We start from the raw sequence: 20,604 nt of genomic DNA on the forward strand, positions 1-20,604 counted from the left end.
TATTCCAGAGTAACACGATCGATGAATGACAGTTGCTTACCCAGATTGCATATTCCTGCAGGCGCATGCATGTGACGAGGCGGACGTTCATTCCGGCGCGGCGGCGAGACACCCGAGGACCGGCTGTCGCCAAGCTATCTGACAACCGGTTGCATCTTCTGCGCTGCACTGATGTACATGAATGTTGCCCAGGCTGGCCCTCAATCGTGGGTTCAGATTGCGGACAAGCCACGGCTTGTCATTGCAGCGTGGCTATTGCCTCGTAGCGTAGGACGGCGTCGTCCATACGAAGGGTTTGCAGGGATTGGGAGGTGTCCAGGCAGCCCTATTGGAGCTGAGGAACGACTTGGCTTTTTTTTAAGATGAGCAGGGGAGTATAAATTAGTTAGACTGGTAGATTTGGATTCATCTAGCCTCAGCTGGACAGTTCCTTTCTTTCATCTGTGTTGGAGTTTTTGTCCACTCTGCCGTGACAAACCGGGCCTATTCCGTTGCAGACGTTGCATATCCCACTCCACAGCTCGTTTCCTTTTTTCCCTCGTTTTTTTTTTCCTCAGTCCCTCTTTGCGGCAATTATTTTCTCGGCGGTGTTTGGGAACGAGTCCGTTAAATTACGCTGCAGAAACGGTCCACTGGGGAGGGCAGCCCACAGCGGGGATGGTGGTTTTGATTCAGTTGAATGCGTGCGTTCTTGTCGTGTTTCCAGGTGTGTTCCTCCGACAATGAATCCAGCAAATCAAAAGCGCTCCCTTTTCTTCAGTTGCTTGGTTTCGGTCAATGGATGAGACAGGTTTGTCCACAGTGGACTTTTAGCGACTACGAATGATTTTAGTGGACAAAGGGTGCGGGCTGGCCGGAGCCGGAAATGGCGGGCTGTCAGCTTTAAAAACGGTGGCGCCCTCCTTTCTGTACTGGAAACTATTAGTAGCACGCACTGGAAGGTACTTGGAAAAACAAAAGACACCCAGAGGTTAGCAGGGTCACCACTGCTAGCAGGGGTCTGTTTGGCACAATTCAAAATTGTGGCTAGTCAGTCGCCGCAGCCTTGGCCGCTTTGGGGCACCGTCCGAGACGGCCGCCGCCTCTGGTTGGCTGAGCCGCAGCGACAGCTCCAAGCCACGACATGTCGAATCATGCCACGCGCAGCCAGCTTATTTTAAATTCTAATTTTTATTTTTTTTCTTCATCACGGCAGTAAACCCCGTGTTTCCGTTCTTCTTAATTCTACGCTTTGTTTGCCACCACTGCTGCCACTGCGACGCAACTCATATCAGCGAGCGACGGCGCCTCTGGTGGCTTGCCCGCTAGTGAAATCTATGTACTGCCAGCGCTTGCTTGTATTGCTGGTGACGGCTTGCATGGTGGGTGGTGTTGTCGCGTGCCGCCCACCATGCACGCATGCATGCATGCGCGGAAAGGAAGCGTCTAAAAGGGCCGAAGCTGGCTTTTGTTTTTTTTTCAATACAGAACTCAAGAGTCGCTCGCCCGCCTTCACGTTCCATCCACCGCTGTGACGTCTGCCAGCGGGACGCGCCCCATCACCAGACCGTACTGGGCACTCCGTACCTGTCCGTATCCAGTCCATCGCGCCCAGCGACCCAGCAGCCCAGCCAAGACTCTCCGCAGCCCCTCCGAATGTAAGATGCGTGTTCTTTGTATCCCATATACTCCTGGCCTCCAGTGCACTTCCTGCAGCATGCCCGCCCCAGAGTGACGTAGTGAACACCCACACCGGTCAACCACGCGGTGCTGCCCTCGGCCTCCCCATGGAGGGGGACCCCATCCGCTAACAAGCCCCTGCAAGCCACCAAGCCCTCGCACTGCAGCGTGGCTCCCCTGTGGTCGCGACGCCTGTAGGATCGGCAGCTGCGACAGGGAACGAGGTAGGATTTTTGCAGCGCCGCTGCATGGGGTTTTTGTGAAATGAAACTGGCTGCAATCAAAACATGTGGCTTCCAGAAGACATGCAGAATTTTTTTCTTGTCCCTCTTTTCGCTCCCGAAACCGTCTCAACTCGCGTCCAAAAGTTTAGTGCTACATAGTTATCCTCGGTCAGTACCTTAATGCGCCCGTCTTTTAGCGCACCAAGCCCTGTACACCCCACCGTCGCTAGTCCATCTTTCCAGTTGGTGTGGCCACTGACGCCCGCTGCCATTCACTGCCAGCTTACCTAACTAAATCTTCCTTCAGCCTCGCTCCTCCTCCTCCTCCCATCGTCGTTGGCCCATTCTGGGCTTTACTTCCTCGCCTCCTTTGTGCTGATACTCTGTCTCCGTATCAATCCATTTGTTTGTTTGATCCTCTTTTTTTCCGTGCCTCTTCATCTTATATCTGGTTCCTCCCCCGCGTCCAACCACGTTACACCCTCTTATCCCACCCGCCACCCTTATCCTGCCACCCCCGTCCCCGTCGCGCTGGTATCAGCCATCGACAAAATCCAAGACAAGCCCGGCCACAAACCAACCACAGGCTTATTGTTATAAATAAACCCTTCTGTCTCACCTCATTCTTCTTCTTCTCGAACTGCCCCCAACCGACAAAGCGCCCCGTTTTTTATCCTGTCACTTCCTGTGGCACCCGCCTTCGGTCGCCTGCCTGCTCTGGGCATGGCCTCACGTGCGCACCCTCGTCGTCTTTCTTCGCTACAAACGCCCAGAGCCTCGTCTGCTCTTCCTCTCCCATCACCACTTCCGCCTCCCAAACACCTCCCTCCCCGCCGTCCGCCATCATGTCGACTACCCACGACTACTCGAACGGCTCCGGTAAGATGGACCTCAAGGCCCACGACGCAGCGCCGCGCATGTCCGTCGAGGACAATGCCGACCACTTCCTCGAGTCCTTGGGCTACAAGCCCGAGCTGCAGCGCAACCGCTCCACGGCTCAGGTCGCATTCATGTCCTTCGTCCTCGCCTCCATCCCGTACGGTCTCGCGACCACCCTCATCTACCCCATGATTGGCGGCGGCTCCGTCGTCGTCATCTGGGGCTGGGTTCTCGTCTCCCTCATCATCGTCTGCGTCGCTGCCTCTCTTGGCGAGATTACTAGCGTCTATCCCACTGCTGGAGGTGAGCCAGAGCTGTCGGCCCTCTCCCAATCGCCCTTGCTAACTCGTCCAGGTGTCTACTATCAAGCCTTCATGCTTGCCCCGGCCAATTGGCGTCGCATTGCCAGTTGGGTCTGCGGCTGGCTCTACGTCGTCGGAAACATCACCATCACCCTCGCCGTCAACTTCGGTACCGCACTCTTCTTCATTGGCTGCATCAACGTCTTCGACAAGGGTCTCGACGCCGAAGGCAATCCCATCCCCATGATTGAGGGTACCAGCTGGCAGCAGTTTCTCATCTTCCTCGCCATTACCATCCTCTGCAACCTCGTCTCCTCCCTCGGAAACAGGTGGCTGCCCTGGATCGACGTAAGTTTGCATGCCCGCCGTCTGCCGTCCCCACACCGAGTTATCACCGAACCCGGCACCCGGCTCCGGCCTCCGTGCTCCGTGCCCCTGATTCACGCTAACATGCGCCACAGACGGCCGCCATCTTTTGGACATTTGCCGGTGTCATCGCCATTACCATTACCGTCCTTGTCATGGCCAAGAGCGGCCGAAACTCTGCCGCCTACGTCTTTGGTCACTTTGAGACGTCGTCAGGCTGGCCCAAGGGCTGGTCCTTCATGGTCGGTCTCTTGCACGCCGGCTACGCCACTTCATCTACCGGCATGATTATCTCGTACGTCTTCCATTGGTCTATTGATTGTCATCTTGCACCCCATTAGTCCATGGTCATCTTGTACCCCATTGGCCTCTTGACGGTCATCTTGCGCCCCATTGTCTAACAGTGTATAGCATGTGCGAAGAGGTCCAGGAACCCGCTACCCAGGTCCCCAAGGCCATGGTCGCCACCATCTTCATCAACACCTTTGCTGGCCTTCTCTTCCTCATCCCTCTCATGTTCGTCATGCCCGCCCAGGAAATCGCCGCCATCATCGCCTCCGGCCAGCCCGTTCCGTACATCATCAAGGCGGCCGTCGGCTCCCCCGGTGGCGCCATCGGTCTCCTGATTCCTCTCATGGTCCTCGCCTTGATCTGTGGTATCGGCTGCACCACGGCCGCCTCCCGATGCGTCTGGGCGTTTGCTCGCGACGGTGCCATCCCCGGTTCCAAGTGGTGGGTCCAGGTCAACCACAAGCTCGACGTGCCCCTGAACGCCATGATGCTCAGCATGGTTGTCCAGGTTGTGCTCGGCCTCATCAACTTTGGTTCCGCCGTTGCCTTCAACGCCTTCTCGGGTGTCGGTGTCATTTGCCTGACTGCCGCCTACGCCACCCCCATTGCCATCAACATGCTCACGCGTCGCCGCAAGGTGGCCGACGCGGCGTTCCGTCTCGGCAAGTTTGGCTACGTTGCCAACACCATCGCCGTCGGTATGTATTTCCGTGCCAGTTGATGCATAACCAAGCTAACAGCTGCAGCCTGGTCTCTTCTGGCCCTCCCCCTCTTCTGCATGCCCACCAACTATCCCGTCACCAACGTCGCCAATGTCAACTTTGCCTCGGTCGTCTTTGCCGCCGCCATGACCATTTCTGCTCTGTGGTACGTGGTCTGGGGTCACCGTAACTATGCCGGTCCTCCCGTGCAAGAGCACGAGCACATGCAATAAGCCTGACGTGATGGATGAGATGATGTGCATGTCTTTTTGGATTACTTATTACCCCGGTCCACCGCTGTGTTTGCATAATGATGCGTGACCGATATATATTATACCCTTGAATTGATTTATTTCAACAACGCATGTAGCGACCAGTAATTCCCCCTTATCGTATATGTACTTGATACACAACTACAGGGGTTGACATGGCCATGTCAATTCCGCCCATCTTTTACAAAGCTTGTTACACAATGTTATACAGGTTCAAGTTCCACCGCTATACAGCCACCTTGACCAAGTCCCAACACTTGCGCATACCCGTGCCCATGGACTCGCCGTCCACATCATCCGACCACCGGCCCTTGCCTGGTCCTCCGACGCCGACATCCCCGGTCCCCTCCATCCTGAACAGGTGCACATGCATCGTCAGCTTGATGTGCGAGAATAGCCACGGCACGCTCCCGAGCTCGCCAACGTGCTCGACCTCTTCGCCTTGCAGCATCTCAGCGACAAAATCCCTGGCTAGCTGGCTTCGCCGACTCGCGTCGGTCGTCCTCCTCGGGCCATGGTCAAGCGCGGCGCTCGGAAGCTCCCACAGACCGGCCAGAAGGCCCTTGGCCGGGCGTTTACGCACCAGGAAGCGTCCGTCGTCGCGGACGACGGCGCACACGAGCGTCGACTCCTCGCGCACGGCCTTCCTGATGGACTTGACGGGGAAGCGCTGCGCGTGTTGGACGATGGCCTCGATGTCGAGCTTGGCGGGCGCTGGCTTGCCGAAGAAGGGCGAGAGCGTCGCTTGCTTGCCGCCTTTGATAGTGGTGGCGGGAGGCTGCTGCTGCTGCTGCTGCTGCTGCTGGTCTTGGATGTCGTCGAGCGGCTCGCACACGGTGCACAGGTCCTCCATGTCGGCGACGACGTCCCCGGCCTGCCTTCCCGGCTTGCTGGTGCCCAGCGCCCGACCCTCGGCGTAGGCGCGACAGGTCTCCGTGACAGGACACTCGCCGCAGCGCGGCCTCGGCGCGCACACGGTGCTCCCCAGCTCCATCAGCGCCTGCCCCCATCGTCCTGGTCTATCGCTCCTCGTCTCCTCCGCCGTCACCTCGGCCTCCTCCTCCTCCCCGTCCAGCGCCACGGCATTGACCAGCGCCTCCGCCGCGTCCCAGATCATGTCCACCACCACCCTATCCTTCTTGACATCCCCGCGCAGCCCCAGCTGCCTGCTCAGCACGCGCAGCACGTTCCCGTCGACCATGGCCGCCGGTCTCCCAAACGCGATGCTCGCCACGGCGCCCGCCGTGTACCGTCCCACGCCGGGGATCTTGGCCGCCAGCTCCGCCGGGTCCGAGGGCAGCAGGCCGTCCATGTCCGCGACGACGAGCCTGGCGGCGGCGTGCAGGCGCGTGGCGCGCGAGTAGTAGCCCAGGCCGCGCCAGGCGGCGAGGACGTCGTCGGGGGAGGCGGCGGCGAGGGCGTGGACGGTGGGCCAGCGGGCGGTCCAGCGCGTGAAGTAGTCGACGACGACGGCGACGCGCGTCTGCTGCAGCATGACCTCGGAGATCCAGACCTCGTAGGCGCGGCGGGCGAGCGCATCGCGGAGGGCGGTGGGAGAGGCGGAGGCGGAGGGGTCGAGGAAGGGCTTGCGCCAGGGCATGGAGCGGGCGTGGCTGACGGAGTCGAACCAGGAGAGGAGGGAAGCGCGGGAAGGGGCGGAGGAGAGGAGGAGAGGGGAGTGGTAGGAGAGCGTGTGTCGGCGGAGAGGGGGGAGACTGGGCGGGAGGGAAGAGGAGGAGGAGGAGGAGGAGGAGGAGTGCAGGATGGCGCGGTAGGCGGCGGAGGATGAGGTTGTGGTGGTGGTCTTGCGGCGCTTGGCGGGCCGAGGCTCGGAGTCGCTGCCGCCGGAGAGTGAGGGCGAAGGCGAGGGAGACGGAGACGGAGACGGAGACGGCGAGGGAGGTGTCGGGCGGACGCGCGATGACCGCCGACGCGTGGCCGTCCTCGTTTGGCCGCGCATGGGGAGTGGGAAACGGGGGGGGATTTTAGTGAGTGACTTGTAAAGGTTGAATAGTCGTGATGCTAAGTCTGGAATCAGGTCGTGTTATTAATTCTGCCTCTCTCATAGGTCCCCCCCCCCGCCGATCGCGACTTTACGCGCTGTGGAGGCGCGATCGGAGGCCCACGTCGAGAATTACTTTCCTGCTTGGGTCGTGTGCCCAAAGACAGTCACAGGAATAAGCAAAAAAAAAAGAAACAACATTGAACTTTTAAAATTCAGGGTGATTCATCGAGATTTTAAATACATTGAGCATCTTTGTATCCTGCAGCAAAGCGACACCATCTGGACAAGCTCTCCTTGCCCTGCTCAAGTTGCGATTGAACTATGCGGTAGCTGCCGGTGGCGGCGTTTGCATGAGTTGTCGGATGGTCGCAGAGCCCGTGAGGATGATGCCCAGCATGGTGGCATAGCTGGCAGTCAATGCTACGCCAGAATACCTTTCTTGACCTGGTAGATGTCCTGCAACTTACTTGGAATTGTTTCCTTAATGACTGATACCGCGCATAATGGCATCACAGCCTCTACCTTGCGAGAAGCTCCAGGTATGGCCCGATCGGCAGGACAAAACGCACAACAAGTCGAAAGAATAGCCCCCGAGTTATCACCGAACAAGGGTACGGACGGCGAGGAAAGGCGAGGCATGCAGGACCTGAGTGACGGAAGGTCCAAGGAGACAGCGGCCACGGAGAAGGCGCCGAGCCCGAGAAGAGATATCCATGGAGGACTGAATAGTGCACAAGACACCCAACATTCCCTCTACCAAGCACATGCTGAGCAGCAAGGCAATGGAAAACTGCGCATCGAGAAGCGGCAGCTTGATAACAAGGGCATCGGGCAGAAAGACCAGGGAGAACAGCACACTAAGAAACAAAGCAACCAGAATCAAGCCAACCAGAACCAAGACATCAAGAAACACGATATCAAGAATCAAGACATCAAGACACATGATATCAAGAAACACGATATCAAGAATGAAGACATCAAGACACATGATATCAAGAAACACGATATCAAGAATCAAGACATCAAGACACATGATACCAAGAAACACGATAGCAAGAATGAAGACACCAAGACACATGAAATCAAGAAACAAGACGACCAGGAACAAGACATCAAGAATTCAGGCATCGGGGAGTAGAGCGCCAAAAGACAGCACATCGAAAAACAAGACATCAAAGGACAGCAACTACAAAAGGCACAGTCTGCACAGACACATGTCGAACAGCAAGACCAGCAAGCACAGAGTGCGCCGGTGCACATCAAAGGTAAAGGGCGTGTCCAGGTTGCTGCGGCGGCTCACCAGCCGGACGGACCGAGCAGAAGAGAACCCCCGAGGCCGCAGCCGCGGTTGACGATGCGCCTGCTGGCCAGGATCTATGGCTTCGCCACGCCAGGTTCCACCGCACGCACTTGCAGCCTTGCGCGCCCCGTCTTCAGCGCCGCTGGAGCTGGAGCTGGACTTCAGAGACGCGGACGAGGACCTGCGCCGACGTCTGCTACGGGAGTTAATTGCCTCGAGTTGGGCCAGGCCCGCGTCCTCACGCCACGGGAAACGGCGACAACGAGAAACGGCGGCTTCGTCGTGCGTGTGGAAAATGCGAGGGCGCGTTCGTCCCCGCGAGGCGCGGTGGCCGCTGGGTTCCTCGACTTTCTCCAGCGAGAAGGACTGCGGCGAGGTTTTCGTAGAGAGGCCATCTTGTTTGATTTCCCGTCCGAGAGCGAGAGCAAGACGCTGGTCCTGAGCAGCAGCATGACCGCGAATGAACTCTGGCAACGGCTTCACCCGATGGCGGCGCCTCACGGGTATATCCAGTACCAATATTACTTACCGACTCCGGTACGCAAGGCTTGGAAATGGCCGTGGTTATTAAAACAGTTGAAACAAGCGTCTGTGGTGACGGATTGAAGAAGAACCAAGAGTAAATCATACTTGTCAAGTTAGGAGATGCGCGGGCTGTGAGTAACTTGTCTTGGTATACACACCGAGTGCCTGTCTGCGGGCAGCCGCCCCTACAGAGCGACATCTGAACAAATTCTGTAGTTTAGACGTGCGTCAATATATACTGTCGATAATAACATGCGATCCTCGTCACGTTTTAGGTGTATCGTGGCTGAACCAATTGCTGGGCTGCCCTGTACTCGTTGTGACATGCGGTGACCTCGTATAGGTTGTCAACTTGCGATGCTCTCTATTCAAGTTTGACTCTCACTAGGAACTTGGAAAAGAAGCAGTCTTTGAGCACGACTTGGAAAGGCCGTCCACGGCACTGACTAACTAGTTAGCCTGCCCTCCTCTGTCCGCCATGACCACTCACGAGAACACTCTCGGCAATATCGTCAACGACGCCCAAGTCACACAGAGACGTCCCTTCTCCTGAATCACGATCATCCCTGAGCCGCTCTTCCAAGACTTCCTCGGCATCTTTCTCGTAACCCGGGGACGCACAGCAGGGTAGCACAGCATGCGCAGCACGACGGAAGAGGCAACCCGACACGAACCGCTCTGCAGAATACCTGCTTTTACAACACATAGAGAGCATCCGATAAGAGAGATCGACATTGTAATACTTTCACAACCCGTCTTTCGCATCATCTTGTCGCGGTTCACGACCGGATGCTATCCTTATCGTGGGCTACGTGACGCACCACGGGAGACGACTCTGTGCAATAAACTAGTCTTGTCATTTTAATCTCATTTCAAGGGTTGCCGCGGGCAAATTTCCTCGTCAATCACTTCGTAAAGCAAGAGTCCAAGAAAAGAAAAAAAAAATCTTCGACCGTACGGTGCTTTGCAAAAAACGCGCCACCACATCACCACAGTCAAAAAAGGCTCCGCATCACCATGCACGCGGCCTGCCAGTGCATGCCAGTATATTGCCAATGAATCCTCACTCATCCCAGATTGCATCCTGCACTGCACGCTCCAATTTGTCCCTTATCTGCCCTTGCTGGTCCCTGCTTGGGATGCCTTATCTCGCTCGCCTGCCGCGCTCTCCCGGGCCGACAGTGTATGCGAAAACCTGATATCCCATCGCCACACCAATTCACCCATCATAACTTGCCACTCAAGCATCCCTTTGCACTAAAAGACCTTGGAACCCCTAACTATCGGCAGGGCCACGTAGCTCGCTTGCCGATTCGCAACCGTTTCTGTACAATGGAGTGGCACATCTCTCTGCCCCCGGAGCCATCGACAGCTTCAGGGCCAGCCACGGCTTACCTTGCCTCTCCCTCCCGCCGATCAGCTGCGTAGCATCTTACCTCCTCCCTCAACTAGCATACGGACGCCCATATATCGAGCTGCGCGGGTCAAAGTTGTTGCGCTCTAGTCGGTACGCCAGACTTGTCGATCAGATGCCGGCTTCGAGTCTATACCCTTTGGTCTAAATCGCAGAGTCCGGTGTATGCCTTAGTTTAGCATAGCCAGCTCGCCAGCTAACCTGGAAAATGAGGCCGAAATCGACCCTGACCGCTTCGCGTCGCAAAAGCAAGTCGGCATCTACCCCGACCTTCAACAGCCTCGCAACGACAGAAGACCGCGTTGTTACCCCAGCCTCCGTGCGCCATGTCAAACGCGGGGAATGCTAAGACGCGCCACGTCGTCTGCACGGCTGGCTTGATTCAATTGAGAGCCCCGTAGCCAAGCATGCAGGCATTCAGACATGGAAGGGCCATGGACGTAAATTGCGCACATGACGAGTCCTCTGAATAATAGCCGGTGACACTTGCGGCTTGCTATCGTGTAGCGTGGCGCACGTCTTCAGTGCTAGCAGTATAGGACTGATTGGCTTGCAGTTCAGTTCCAAGCTTGAGGCTTCCATGCCCCGGCATAGGCCAGCGGGTTACACAACAGCTTGTTATCAAGACTGTTTAGTTCGGACAGAATACAGCCGAGTACGAGGTGGCTCTACTGGATATGAGGGATCTTGTGGCCGGTATCGATCACATCACGGCGACAGCAAGGCGGCCCGGGGCTGAAGACTCAAATCATAGTTCCCCGTAACCGAGTCGATCCGGTCGCCGACCACACTCCCGTCTCCCGTCAACCAACTCCACGGCAGCAAAGGATGAAGAAACGCCACGGATGGAGGCGCCAGGCAAACGGTGAGTGGAGACGGCGCGCCGCCAATGCAGGCGTGCATGGTCCTCGTACTGCGTGCATCTGCATTTGCATGGCATGGCGTGGCGGACGTTTCTGCCATGCCGCGCAGGCTGCCAGTCGGTGTGGACTATATCCGGGCAGTTCGGAGGCGTCAGACGGACGGCAGATAACGTGAGGCCCGCCAAGAAGAAGGATGCAGCCGCTTGGGAGGGAGCAGGCTAAGCCTAGGCTGCCTCTGTTGCGTGGTATTTGGCGTCTTTGATGCATCGCGACAATGGCATGGCCAAAAGTTCTGTGCCGCCCGTCAAAGCCACAAGCTAGCTCGTTGCGAGGTCTTACGGACAATCGCTATGGACCACGACTGATGCGGTGGTGGAACTTTTCAAGTCGTGTCAAATCTACGCAATATTGGGACTTTCAGAGTTCCAGAAAGTGGCCATCACATCGCAGCTGCGGCTACTAGGCCACTTTCCCCTGCGGCAAGCATTCGCCCACATACAGACAGACGGCCGTTGAGTTAGTTGAGCCTCAAATATTTTTGTCGCAGATAGCCTAATAACAGCATCGTGAGGTGGGGCCAGCGGCGCGGTGCGGTGGCCCGGTGGGTACGGGAACCATGATTTGGGACGGACCTTGAGCGAGAATGCATGCGGGCAGCCTTTGTCATAAAAGAGGACGGTTAGCTAGTCCGTGGCGCAGAGTCCGAATAACTCGAGGACAAGGCAAGGCAAGGCTCGGCGCGTCCGCAATTTCTGAAAGAAAGACGATGGGGCTGTGTGGACTTGGTTGACAGGCAGGCATCTATCTCGTGGCGAACTTGGGCCGTGTGCTTCTGGCTGAGTTCCTGCTGGTGAGAACAGCAAGACAAGGTGAGACTTGGCGCAACGCTTGCACAATGGCGATGGTGTTTGCACAGTACCTGTAATAACTGGAAGAGCTGCCGCATATCTCGGGGCCTCTTGGCGCACGCTACTGGTATTCGTACTGTCCTTATGTGCAACGCCGCAGGGAGATGAAGAGCTTTCGCGATCGGCGTCCTTGTCCTCCCCTTGCAAATTGGCCAAGAAAGACATGCCAGGTTTGCGAGCACCATGCGCCATGGTGGAGAGGAACAGGAATATTTGCCCCTGCTAGCGTGCGACAGGCGAGCATCAAGGTAGCAAGCAGGTTATGGATGGTGCAAGCGATCGAATCGAGAAGCCAATCAGGTCGGCCGGGGGATGATGCGTGTGAGTGAGGGAGGAGCGGAGGGTTGCATGGCATAGGCGGTAAGAGATGCTCACGGGCAACGAGCGTTGCAGTGTGGTTGCAGAGTTGTGAGGCTGCAGGCCGTAGTGGAGGCCTGAAGGGCAATCGGACTGATTGACGAGCTGATTGACGGTCTGATACCCTGATAACGTGCTCGGTCAGGAGGGGAGGCTTCGGACGCCATTCTCCGTCGAGACCGCACATGTGGATTGAGCGGGCGCCGCAGTGATGAGCTGCGTGTCCGTCTACCCAGTAGTGAAATGACTGGGCGACTTGGTGACGGCACCGCGCAGGCATGAGCAGCGCAACGGTCCAGTTTTGGCCGTGTCCGCTTTTTGTTAGGTGACAGCAAATCCACATGGCGGCATCGTCGATGTCTTTTTTCGCCGCGTCACAAGGATGGGGCTCTGTGGTGTCTCATTTGACTTATTGGGAGAAAAGTGCTTGATTGAGCATGGGTTTGTTCGGTTTGTTGTCGTATTACGCCTGGATGAGTGGTGCCAAATTTGTCGTGAGATGCCAATGCGGTAGAACTGGATGTCGATCACCACAGGCTGACTGGGGATTTTTCTGCGATCGCGATGCGAGTTTTCTTTCTGTATCTATGATGATGGATGCGTACCGACTGTGGTCTTGAAACACCCCCGCTGACGGCCGACGGGTCTGTACGTCTTGGTAGTTAATTAGTAGGAAGCAATGGATAACCACGGCTGGCAATATTGGACGAGGGGCAACCGTCGCAGGCCTCCTCCGAGTCGGGTCGGGGGAGCTCCGCGCGAAATTCGAGGCAGGCAGGAATGCGTGGTGGTGTGAAGGTCGCCGTCTTGTTGGGAAGGCGACCAGCCAACGAGGGGGACGGCTGAGATGTGGCGTCTTGGTTATAGCTTAGTAGACGCACCGATAGACACTAAAACGGTGGCAATGGGCGACGCTTGAACGAGGGGCACGGCGGCTACGGCGTGATGGTGTGGTGATGGCCATACGTGCCATATTGATGGCGGTGATGGTGGTGACGGGAGTTGACTGGATGCGTGTTTGTATGTGGGTGCCTTGTTGCCCCGGTTGTGTGGATGGCCATGTCTTGATGCGAATGGACAGCCTGGCGGGTATCAAGTGCACTCCGGATGGATATTTGTCTCTTGTTGGGGTAGTAGGAGGTGGTGATTGGTAGGGAGGAAACATTAGATCCGTGGAGATGCACGACTTGCGACACTTGTCGGCCGTTGAGGTGGAGGACGGGATAAGGAGGCCAGGAAAAGTTTTAGCTGCAGTGGTGATAATAGAGTTGAAAGGCAATGATAAGAAAAGAACGGATAAGGTACTCCGCAGCCAAGGTAGAGGTGGAGGTGACTACCAGTAGCGAAAGGATAAAGTGCCCCACCTGCTCGCAGCTCGTTTGCAGGCAAGACAATTTTTTTTTTCTTTTTTCTTTTTGCTCTCTCATTTTTTCCTCTTTTTTCGCATGGACTGGCTTTTTTGCCCAGAGATTCGGTACCAGGCGGGCTTAGTCCGCAGCCCCACTAATCCCGGCATGGCCTGTGCAGTGCAGCCTTATCTTGAGAGTTTTTTGCGATGAATTGAAGAAAACTTTGCTGCAACTGGGACCGGGTCGAAGCGTGCTGGGTTTCTCTGGAGCAGATCTTATTGACAACGGGGGGTATTGACCCAGCGTCGACCATTTTTCCCCGTGGGATTCACTTTCAATGGAGAACGATGAGGAGCCACGACACCAGACATCTACATATCTTAGTTGCTGCCAACCTACTAGTAGACTAACAACCACCACGCCCAAACGCCGAGTAAACAATGCCACGATAGCTGCAGCCAAGTCGCTTCCTCTGAACCAGCTAACTCGCTACCTTCCTTCCGATGGGTTAGGTCTCGCGCTTTTGGTGTCTCAGCTGGAGGGGCTGGCTCCTCAGGTGTCGTCCCAAAACGACTGGTCCGCGCCACAGAAGGGGGACCGCCTGATAAGCAGATCAACGCCATCGCAACAGCGAGTAAGCATTATGAGGGCGGGCTAATACCGCATTGCTAGTTACCTATAACATTAGTAGTCCGTCTTGGTGATAACAGATAACTGCCTCCAAATGATAGCCAGTCCCAGTCATATCAGCCCCGACAGGGGGCGCGATGCTGGCAAGCGAACACCACAGCTACAGGCTAGCGTCGCACCAGTCAAACCAAACCAAGGCGGCGGCGGCGGCCGGTGTGCAAGTGGGCTTTCTCATGCTGGTTGTCAAGGGTTAATAGTCATCAACGGTGCCTACTCCGCGGCCAGGGCTGCGAGGCAATGGTATGCTTCGTAAATACTCTCCAGAGAGCGAGGAACGTCGGGTCTCGCCATCTCATAGTCGACAAGATATCCCAGTAAAGCTTGTTCAAAGACACGACAGATGACACGTCCTGTCAGCTCATAGTCCAGACCAGTCGCTACTTGGTACATGGACCATGGTTCGATAGCCCCACCAGTGCCGGAGCCGGCGGTTGGAGACCGGAGCGGCCAGGGCGAGAGCGAGGCGTCGAGGTGTAAAGGGGGAAGAGGGGAGAAGCCAGGACAAGGGCCAAGACAAGGTTGGAATACCTAACCCTCCAACTCGTGCCTCCAATTGACTCTGAGCTACGAGTATGCATGCGGACGGACCCATCGTATAGTAATACTCAAGTAGCAGAAGGGTACGCGCTGTTGCAGTGCAGAGTCGCGGTTGAGTCGAAACAAGTCAAAGCTGTCCATCCCTTGTCGTCGGCAAGCGGGAGGGTTGGGCGACGGTTACGATGGATGGGGACCGTGCATGGCATTGCCAATGCTGCATCCATCTCCGTAGCGCAAGTGACAGGTCCAAGTCGCAAAATTCCAAGGCTAGGCCGTGTGGACGACGACGTTTGACTTTTCCGAGCAACCCCTTCAGATCCAGGGTCCAGATCCCCGGGCTAGAGGGCATATCGACTATTCTTGTTGGTAGGGAGACTGGCTTATCCTGGAAGCAGTCGCGAGGGATGTCGTGCCAAGGTGTGGGCATCAGAGGCTGAGATGGACGGCGGTGCTTATTGTCTGGCGGAATGGCGTGACACTTGATACTGTATACATACCCAGTATTTGTACGGAGTATATGCGAGCATGCATGCAGCCGCGGAAGTTTTTGACTGACTGGTTGGCAGCCTGTTGATGGCAATGCTGATGGAGGTGGAATGCTTGATGTGGTATGCCGTGTACTTGCCATTGCCATCTACGGAGTACCATTTGCCATCGACCATTTGCCACCTTGCAGGGTCCTACTTGCATTGGTTGGGGATGGCTTGAAAGACTACTTGGATGGCGTGGTTTTGGTGTTTGGTTATGGTGTGTGGCTTTCTTTGGTGGGCTCGTAGGCTCGGTGGCAAAGACGGTCGTAGGCAGTTGCTAGGCAAGTTAGCGGCCGGAACGGGAGGCGGTGATGGCGGCCGCGGATTCGAGGCGAGATACTGATGTAATGGCTTGGATATTTGATGGATGATGACAGCCTCAAAACAGGTGCCGGTCAAGGCCAAGACGCGGCAGCGACAATGGCATGCATTTGACAAGGAAGAAGGAGCAAACGCGGGCATCATCCATCATGAGAAACCGGGATTCCATTTTTTTTCTTTTCTGATTTTCACAGCATCGGCCCACTCGCCAGGCTAATTGACCCGCTAAAAACGCAAGCGCCCCAACATCCTGCGCGCCATCGGCCGTGGCATGCAGCAAGATGGAAGCAGGAAGCAGGGCAACTGGAGTTGCAAGGAGATGCGAGAATTGCATTGGATTAAATTTGATGCAGAGAATTAGATTGCATGTACGGACATAAATCTTGTATTGCATTTGAACAACCTGCAGACTTCTTCCATTTTCCTCTGCTTCACTTAAACTCATCATAGCCTCCTCACCTGTACAGCCTCTGGCTAATAGCATCGCTCACGGCATCTTCCAGCGGTTCCCTCCGCCAACTTCATCAATCTCAGCACTGCCATCGTCCTCCAATTCCAGGGCACCACCACCGCTAATCACAACCCCCTGCAACCACGAAAGTCCGCTAAACAAGAAAAAAAAACCCCCAGACAGCTCCTCCCCCTGTCGCCTAGCGTCCTTCAGCACTGCTACGGGCCTTGTAAAAAACTCATTTAGCGCCATCTCACCCAAAACATCAAAAACACGCCTCCCCCACCCCGTTTTTCCTCACGGCCTCTTCTCTCGTCATTCCTCCTCGCAGGACCAAGGTCTTTTTTCCTTTTCTCGTCAAGGTCGAGGGGTTGTGTCTTGATTTCATAGACCTCTCTTCATTTGGTCATTTTTATACTTGCTGGTTTTGGGTTTTTGGGTCCCTTTTCCGCATCTTTGTCTCTCGCCTCGATCATCCCCCTCGTCGCTTCCAGTCCGGAATTCACTTACAGTCGCTGCAGCCTTCGCCGTTTGCTCCGCCACCTGCGACTCGACGACCAACATTCTCGTCCTTTTCTATTCTCTCCTCTCCTCTTTATACCCTCAACGAGCGCCTCCCCGTCGTCTTGTTCCTCTCCTCTAAATATTCATTCAGCGTCTACGATCGAGCGTGCCCTGATTACCGCACATTGTACGGATACCTGGTTTGGTTGCTGGAATATTGCCCAAACCTTGTTTCCTGTGTGGCCGCTTCCATCCACCTGCAGCGCACCCGACCTCTCCGACGTAGGTTCAATCCGCCACTACCAACCATCCACGACTCGCAATTGGTTTTGTCCTGCTTCCTCTGTACATCTATTCGTGCTTTTTAATCACTCTGCGACCTTTGTTCATTTCGACCACGCTTGTATCAACTGAAACTCCGTCGCTAACGCCTCCTCCAGTTCCTAGAGCCGTTTGGACATCTCACCCTCCTACCTCCTACCCTCATGTATTAATCTCCGAATCTCCATATCAACTTATTCGCGAGCTCCATCCTACAGTGCTTCTCATATAGGCACTGCTAGTCGAACAACATCCAATCATCGTCCCTCCCTCCCCTTACCACACATAGTCGACTGTCTTGCGAGAGGGCGCTGCCCGTCTCTGGCAATGCCTTATACGCCGCCATCTCGGTCACCCGCCTCTTCTATTTCCGTCTCTCCAGACGTCAGTCGACGATCCTCCATACACAATGGCTCTCGTCCCTCACTTCCGCACTCGGCCTCGTACCTAAACAAGCACCGTCGCACACCCTCCATCACAACCGTCAGCCCCGAACCAACACCCGTCCACCCTCCGAACTCGAGCTTGCGACAGTCTCCTCCCCCCGTCACGGATATCCGCCCCATCCCCGCTGGCGCCATAATCTCCCCTCCCGAGTCCGCATCTGGCAGTGATGACGAGTTCAAATCCTCGTCGCAAGACGATTTAAAGGATCTCCGCGATGCCGTCAGCCAGTTGTCACAGGGCACGCTCTTGTCCTCGGATGAGAACCTGGCCTATTCCGCCTACGGCATCCCTTCCCAGTCGCCCATGCGCATCAGCTTCAGCACAACTGCTCTCTCGCCATACCCTGGGAGTCCTGGCCGCCATATAAGTCACGGCCGCTCTGCGACTGAGCCTCATGCCGGTTTTTCTGCATCGGCCGAGACCTCGGCTACCATTTCCTCCGAGTCTGAGGAGGACCTACGCTATAAGCCGCAAATGGTCAGGAAGAAGTCGGGCGAACTGGTGCGACCGGCCCTGCGTGGTTCTTCCCGCCGCCGTCCCTCGAGCATGCCCGGCACCCCCGTCTTCTCCAAGGCCGTCCATTTCGACTCACACCTCGAGCATGTCCGCCATTTCCTCCAGGTTGACCGGCCCTTGGCTGTCAGTGCCGGGTCCTCCCCAGTGGAAGCGTATGAGAGCGACAATGAGTACCCCTTCCCGGGCGGGCCAAAGACGAGGACTCCTCCGTTCGAGTGGGAGCTCGCCACCACCAACTTTCCCCACGACAACAACCTGATCCGCCGAGCCCTGCCCGCTCGTCTGGAAAAGGTGTGGCTGTCCAAGGATCAAAAGTCCCTGCAGGCGTCCATCAGCGTCGCCAACCTCACCTTTGAGAAGCTCATCACTTGCCGCTTCACCCTTGATGGGTGGAAGACGACCTCAGAGGTGACGGGAGAGTATACCTGCCCCATTGACGCTCGCGAGGGCACACCCGGACACGACCGCTTCACCGTGTCCATCCAGCTGGCTGACACGGCCAACCTGGAGTGCAAGACGCTCTTCTTGTGCATCCGCTACCTGGTTAATGGCCAGGAATACTGGGACAACAACAGCGGCTCCAACTTCCAGGTTGACTTCCACAAGAAGTACCTGCCTCAACGCGGCAAGGGTCAGTTTAACGGCACTAACAAGGCGCCTGGTAGTCTGCCGCGCAGCAGCCGTCGTCAGAGCCACAGCACTACCCCCCGGCCAGTCTCGATGCCTGCGTCGCTCGACGACTTTGCCGACGAGCCGGGCTTCCGATTCGACCAGCCTTTGCACGAGTATCTGGGCGAATGTGGGAGCGGCCTACGTCTCAAGTCCAAGTCCTTCAACAACCTGGCCAGCGACAACATGATCAAGTCGCTTGCCACGCCTAGCGGAGCCGCGTTTGCTAACCGCTACGACTTTGGCGCCTCACTAGATGCTGTCAAGTCTCGCAAGGACTCGTCTCCCAAGGAGGCCGACACTCTGTACATGAAGAGCAACACAAAGGGCTCCTTGCTCTCTAACCTCGGCGCTCCACACACTGTGGTGGTGGCGGCGCCCGGTACAGCCATTGCCAGCTCGTCGTACGAGGAGCTGGTCAACAAGTACTGCTTCTTCGGCGGCAAGTCTTCCCCCCAGGAGACGCCGGCGCGGCCCAAGGTTGACACGGCCGACGCGCAGATACTCGAAAAGTACGAGGTATCACCGCCCGCGTCACCGAACAAGGACAGCATTGCCACGATGAAGACGGCTGAATACGTGTTGCCCAAGCCTACGCTGCGGTCCATGTCTCCCAGCTTCACACCAGCCACGGGGACGACGGCGGCCGATGTTGCTCTGCAAGCGCAACAGACGCCCGGCCGATTTGTGCCGGCGACTGCGATCCGGGGATAGCCTCCTCTGGACAAGGGCTAGCCAATGCGGTGTGTCTGTTGACCTGTCTGTCAGGATATTCTGTCGGAGAGCGTTTCGACGGCTGTTCAGCATATGGAGTTTGGCGATTGTTTAATTCCACTATCGATAATGATGTTTTAATGACGGCCGGTAGTTTTTTTTGCTTCTTGCAGTATAGTTTTGCATGGTTATGCGCTCTTTTCGGCTTGCATTTGCCTTTTGAGCGTGAGTATTGTTATGGCTTTATTCTTTTCCTATTCTTCTTTATTGGCTCTCTTCTGCGCAAGAGTATAGTTATTTGGGGTTCTTTGAGCACTGCATGGTTTTGGTTTGCACAGGACAAAAGTACACACACGTTCCGGGATTCCCGTCTGGCGTGGCGGCGGTGAGGGGTATGGATATGAGAATTGAATGATAATTATCCGACTTGACTTTCCACGTGGATGCCATGGATGTCGTGACCTGTAGATGATGTCAACAGTGAAGACCGTAGGAAACATTGTGCATATAACAGTCCAATTCAACCTTGAATTACTTGCCAAAGGCATTGCTAATTCAGCAATGTAGTACGACTTTTGATTACCTAGTATATGAAACCTAATGTACACCATCATACACAACTGTCAAGCACTCTCCCGTCGACAGTCAGTTGCACCATCTACACTCAACCACCATCTACACCCACACAACACACCCCAACCATCACCACACCACTTATCTCGGTATCCAGAGCCCTCCCCTCCCAAAGCTCACATCCCTCATCGCTCCCGCCTCGCTGCGTATCCCCGCCCTGTGCACCGGCAGCGCGTCCACCCTCGCCGCCAACCTCCCCGCCACGCCGTCCAGCGACCACCCTTCGCTCCCCATCCCCTCCGGCCGCCAGCCCTCCCTGGCCAGGCTCGCCAGCGTCGTCAGCACGTCATCCGCGTGGCCCTGCAGCGCGGCATCCTCCCCCGTCCCGTCCTCGTCCCCGTCCCCGTCCCCGTCCCCGTCCGTCAGCGGCCGCAGGAAGCCCATCAGCAGCAGCCGCAGCGTCCGCCCGCGCAGCTCCTCGCCCTCCATGTCCCGCAGCACGTGCACCGCCACCGTGCCCCTCGCCGCCACGCTCGGGGCCGCGTCCTCCGCCGGCCCGACGCGCGCGACCGCCTCGCACCACGCGGGCCCGTCGTCCAGGCACGCCCAGGCCGCGAAGAAGCCCGTCACCCGCGCGGTCAGCTCCTCCGGCACGCCGGACAAGTTCGCCGTCGGAAAGCCGTACCGCGCGCGCGTGCGCCCCGTCCCGCGCACCACCCGTCCCGCCACGCGCAGCGGGAACGGCGCCTCCGGTGCGTCCTCCCCCGGAAGCACGCCGACCGTCGGCCGCATCGTCGCCGACGACACGGCGCGCCCGTACCTCGCCTCCGCGCTCATGCTGTCCTTCCAGCTCGCCTTGACCGCGTCCCCCGCCGCGCCTCGCCATGCCTGCCTGGCGACCTTCCTCGCCGCCGCG

General features: G+C 56.7%; 6 protein-coding genes across 6 annotated transcripts in view; 3 read left to right on the forward strand and 3 right to left on the reverse strand.

Annotated features, from left to right (window-relative positions):
- Positions 1-2,728: 2,728 nt before the first annotated feature.
- Positions 2,729-4,655, forward strand: ISF_08944 (amino acid/polyamine transporter I; the record flags this gene model as incomplete). Its single annotated transcript, XM_018852547.1, has 5 exons — positions 2,729-3,065; positions 3,117-3,412; positions 3,526-3,725; positions 3,842-4,419; positions 4,462-4,655. 5 exons carry the CDS (start codon positions 2,729-2,731, stop codon positions 4,653-4,655), a joined length of 1,605 nt encoding a protein of 534 aa, XP_018700276.1.
- Positions 4,656-4,920: 265 nt separating this feature from the next.
- ISF_08945 (A/G-specific adenine glycosylase) lies at positions 4,921-6,654 on the reverse strand (the record flags this gene model as incomplete). Its single annotated transcript, XM_018852548.1, has 1 exon — positions 4,921-6,654. One exon carries the CDS (start codon positions 6,652-6,654, stop codon positions 4,921-4,923), a length of 1,734 nt encoding a protein of 577 aa, XP_018700277.1.
- A 529-nt stretch (positions 6,655-7,183) lies between these two features.
- ISF_08946 (hypothetical protein) lies at positions 7,184-7,837 on the forward strand (the record flags this gene model as incomplete). Its single annotated transcript, XM_018852549.1, has 1 exon — positions 7,184-7,837. One exon carries the CDS (start codon positions 7,184-7,186, stop codon positions 7,835-7,837), a length of 654 nt encoding a protein of 217 aa, XP_018700278.1.
- Positions 7,838-8,132: 295 nt separating this feature from the next.
- Positions 8,133-8,394, reverse strand: ISF_08947 (hypothetical protein; the record flags this gene model as incomplete). Its single annotated transcript, XM_018852550.1, has 2 exons — positions 8,133-8,192; positions 8,242-8,394. The coding sequence occupies 2 exons, from the start codon at positions 8,392-8,394 to the stop codon at positions 8,133-8,135; spliced, it is 213 nt and encodes a 70-aa protein (XP_018700279.1).
- An 8,702-nt stretch (positions 8,395-17,096) lies between these two features.
- ISF_08948 (protein phosphatase regulator) lies at positions 17,097-19,115 on the forward strand (the record flags this gene model as incomplete). The annotated part of the gene is made up of 1 exon (XM_018852551.1): positions 17,097-19,115. The coding sequence occupies one exon, from the start codon at positions 17,097-17,099 to the stop codon at positions 19,113-19,115; it is 2,019 nt and encodes a 672-aa protein (XP_018700280.1).
- A 714-nt stretch (positions 19,116-19,829) lies between these two features.
- Positions 19,830-20,604, reverse strand: part of ISF_08949 (LipA and NB-ARC domain protein) — a gene marked incomplete at both ends in the record, with an annotated part of 1,984 nt that continues 1,209 nt past the window's right edge. Inside the window, one exon of the mRNA XM_018852552.1 lies at positions 19,830-20,543. Within this exon, the coding sequence (XP_018700281.1) occupies positions 19,830-20,543 (714 nt within the window). The remainder of the gene's footprint in view (positions 20,544-20,604) is intronic.

Source organism: Cordyceps fumosorosea, assembly GCF_001636725.1.
Source record: "Cordyceps fumosorosea ARSEF 2679 chromosome Unknown scaffold_38, whole genome shotgun sequence".
In the NCBI taxonomy this organism is placed as follows: Eukaryota; Fungi; Ascomycota; class Sordariomycetes; order Hypocreales; family Cordycipitaceae; genus Cordyceps; species Cordyceps fumosorosea.